This window comes from Cucurbita moschata, unplaced genomic scaffold (assembly GCF_002738365.1).
Source record: "Cucurbita moschata cultivar Rifu unplaced genomic scaffold, Cmos_1.0 Cmo_Scf00002, whole genome shotgun sequence".
In the NCBI taxonomy this organism is placed as follows: Eukaryota; Viridiplantae; Streptophyta; class Magnoliopsida; order Cucurbitales; family Cucurbitaceae; genus Cucurbita; species Cucurbita moschata.
This window is the reverse complement of record NW_019268518.1, coordinates 5,319,554-5,323,197: the sequence shown is the minus strand read 5'-3', so window position 1 is coordinate 5,323,197 and position 3,644 is coordinate 5,319,554. Positions and strand designations below refer to the sequence as shown.

Below are 3,644 nucleotides of genomic sequence, written 5' to 3'. Positions count from 1 at the left end.
AATTATTGACCTCTAACGTTCAAAATCCGAGAAGGAATAAATCTTTATAGGGCTATAGACCGACTTCAAAAAAAAAAAAGCAACTTTACGAGTTTTGTATTTTTTGTTAATTATCGGGTCTACTTCAGGAATAAATTCAGTTAGGTTTGGACACATATATTCAGAACTATATTATTTTTTCCCGTTCGATAATATTTTGATAAGACAGTAGATTCTTTATTTATTAAGTATTTTGTTATGTTAGTACTGTTACCGTGAATGTCGTGCTAAATAGAAACAAACAATCATATCTCAGGTTATACTTTTTCTTATCGTGTGTTTATCATGAATTTATGATAATAATTTAAACGGAACTTTATTGTCCTCTTGTTAATACGGTGCGTCCATTATAAGCGAAGCGGTTTTTTCCCTTTCTTTTAAGGAATTAATCATTCTAACTAATTAAAATATTTAAAACTCTTGCTTCTAAATAAAACATGATATTTATTATTAATTTTAAATGGGAATTAAAATTTCTAATTTCATACGTGGAAAATAGAGGGACCAATTAAATGGCGACAACGAGAAAATATAGAGCTTTTAGTTTTCATTAATGACGTTATATATTTTAATTAATTCATTTATTATGTTGTTTAAAATAGAAAAAAAAATATTTATTTGTGAAAAGGATGTTATTTGATTACTTTGGAGATTTAAATTAAATGGCATTTAATTTGAGAGAAATAATAGTGTAAATAAATAAAGGCAGCCGTCCCCAAACGTTACTTAATTGCCGACGCGGGAACCAGTTCTCTCTGTTCTTCTCTACGTGCTGGGCTCAATTTCTCTGATATTCGGCCATGGATTCATCGTCGTTCTGTAAATGTGTTTTGGATTCTCGGTGTTCACTTCCGGCTGAAGTGTTGTGCTATGCGCTCTGATCGGAGAATTTGATTTGGAACAGAAATGGCTTCCAGTGGTGGTGGTATTGGTGGTAGTGGTGGTAATAGTTTCAGGTATTCTTTGAGGTCCGAGAGGCAAGGTGTTCATCATCATGTTCCGATTTCTTCTGCTCATAGTAGCTCCTTTGCTTTCCCCATTGCTGCTTCGAAAAGTGTTGGTCATGGACAGAGTCTTGGTTCTTCTGCTCGTAATAAAGCGTCTTCTGCTTCTCGACGATCTCTTACTCCTAATTTGAGGTCTTGTTCGTTTGATGTCGATGAAGGTTTTGATTTCTGTCTCCCGTTATTTGTCTGTGTGTTAGTTTATTTGTTTGCTTGGTTTTGATGCTCGTCATTCTGCTCTGTTTCTGACTGTTTTGTTTCAGTTCGATGCGTGGTAGGTGTTCTGTTGCTTTTGGACTGTTAATTTGATTATCTTTTTTCTTTTCTTTTCCACTTATTCTTCGTCCTCCTCGGGTCTGTAGTGTCTTTCGATTCTTAAATGAGCGCGAACTCGAGCAACTCAGTTCGACGCTGTATGTACGAGGGCGGATTTTATCACTGGGGCCCAAGTACAAAATTGGGGTGTTAGCCGTTGTAACTCTACTACCATTCCGAATTTTATTCACGAAATGAACCAATAATATAGATAGATAGTCGAGGGAACTTAAGCGGGAACTTTTTAAACTTATGGAAACAGGCATATACATGTTGCTATCTCAATCACTTGGAAGATATTTGATTGGTGACTGACAGAGTTTTCGCGAATCAATGGATTCCGCTGGACGTTGTTGGGAATTTAAATGTTTGGTGGAAAAACAGTGAATAGTAGCCCACAAAAGCCCCCGTAGGAAAATTGGTGGGATTTTTTTAATTAATCTTTTTTTAAGATAAGTGGGAATAGTATTTGGACCTAAATGTAATATAGTCATCTTTAGGCTAAATAAAGGATAAACACGAAATTGGAGATGACATAGATAGTCCTTTATCCAGAAAAAATGACACTTTAGATAGTCCACGGCCTGTGTGAAATCCAAAATAAAGGTGTATCAGTATATGATATACCTATTGGATTCTACTTCTCATTTAGGTGTTTAAATTCTTACCAGTAGCAGTTGACTTGTTATCTGACGATTTCAAGTTTTAGGTAAGTATTTTTATTTTTATTAATGTAAACGTAGTATACAAAATGCTAACTTTGACAAGGGATGTTATTGTCCTTGTTCTATATCTAATTTCTACTTTCATGTCAAGTCATTAACGAACCAGGTTGCTTGACATTTATTTAAGCATCACTCATGCTCCAATGAACTGTCTTTAGCGTGATGTTATCACATTGTTTATGCTACAGACTTTTAGATTCTCTGGTAGATAAATTTGAAAGAGAATTTCTTGCGTTTGTGAAGCTATCATATGTTCTTGATATAAGGCAAGTTTTGAAGTTTTTTGCACGTGAACCTTTTGATAGACTCTCAGCGGGTGAGAGTGGCTGTTAGAGTCCGACCTAGAAATGCTGAGGATCTCCTTTCAGATGCTGATTTTGCTGATTGTGTTGAGTTACAGCCAGAGGTACTTGCTACATAATTTTGAAGTTATTTCATGAAAAAGCTTCTTTATTCATCATCATGTTGTTGACGGAGGTCCTACTTTTTGACACGGTTCATTTGTATTGGAGAAAGAATATTAGTGACGTAAGATCTGTATATATACTATAATTAATGATGAGTTGATAGGCTGCTAATACCGATAATATTGGCGGCCTATCAACTCATCATTAATTATGTGTTACTAATGTGCTAACAAGTCTTGTTCGTACCTCATTTCATGTGGGGGCTGTGGTCGTAATGATCTTCTTCCTTTTTTCTTATTTATTTATTTTACCATGTAGCTGAAGCGGTTGAAATTGAGGAAAAACAACTGGAGTTCTGAGTCGTATCAATTTGATGAAGTTTTTACGGAATCTGCCTCTCAAAGGCGTGTATATGAAGTGGTAGCCAAGCCTGTTGTTGAGGTTAGTGACTGATAAGTGATGTCGTTGATAACTACTCAAATTTCATGTTTGAAATGTGTTGTAGTTTAAATGTTGAATATGTGAATGTGATTTAACTTTTATAGACATCTTCTAGTGTGCTTCTGATATCTGGTCGTTCTGCTTGTTGTATAAATTAATATCATTTCATCTTTTAAGTCTTTACAGACTATGCTAGTTGATATTTATGTTAAAAAGTTGGATTTACTTTTGGCAGTGCGTGCTAAATGGTTATAATGGCACAATTATGGCGTACGGTCAAACTGGTACTGGTAAGACTTACACACTTGGAAGGATGGGTAAAGAAGATGTGTCTGAACGTGGTATCATGGTTAGAGCTTTAGAGGACATAATTGCCAATGTATCTCCTACTTCGGATAGCGTGGAAATTTCCTATTTGCAGGTACTATGCACATTTGCATTTATGAATAGTGATTTTCATACTACTTTTTGTGAATCTTTCTGATTGTTTCTGTTTCTAGGTACTCTATTTTGAACATCGGAAACTTAGTTTCATTTGATTCTTGCAGCCAATTTACGTGGATGGATTGATGCAGTTTTATTTTCTTGAGCTTGCTCTATAGTTCTACGTTGGTTGGTTAATTTAGGATCGATCTTGACAATTTAAAATTTGTTTAGGCGAGACTGGAGAGCTGTAAAATATTGGACGAACATAAAAAAAAAAAAAAAAAAAA

At 34.9% G+C, this 3,644-nt stretch overlaps 1 protein-coding gene across 2 annotated transcripts in view; it reads left to right on the top strand.

Annotated features, from left to right (window-relative positions):
• Nucleotides 1-752: 752 nt before the first annotated feature.
• Nucleotides 753-3,644, top strand: part of LOC111431359 (kinesin-like protein KIN-UC) — a 12,002-nt gene continuing 9,110 nt past the window's right edge. Inside the window, exons 1-4 of one of the 2 annotated variants that reach the window (XM_023067982.1) lie at nt 753-1,204; nt 2,389-2,489; nt 2,809-2,931; nt 3,167-3,352. In XM_023067982.1, coding sequence (XP_022923750.1) covers nt 946-1,204; nt 2,389-2,489; nt 2,809-2,931; nt 3,167-3,352 — 669 coding nt within the window. In that variant the 5' untranslated portion in view covers nt 753-945. Of the gene's footprint in view, nt 1,205-2,208; nt 2,288-2,388; nt 2,490-2,808; nt 2,932-3,166; nt 3,353-3,644 lie in introns of those variants that run through there. The other variant, XM_023067990.1, reaches the window with a different exon arrangement.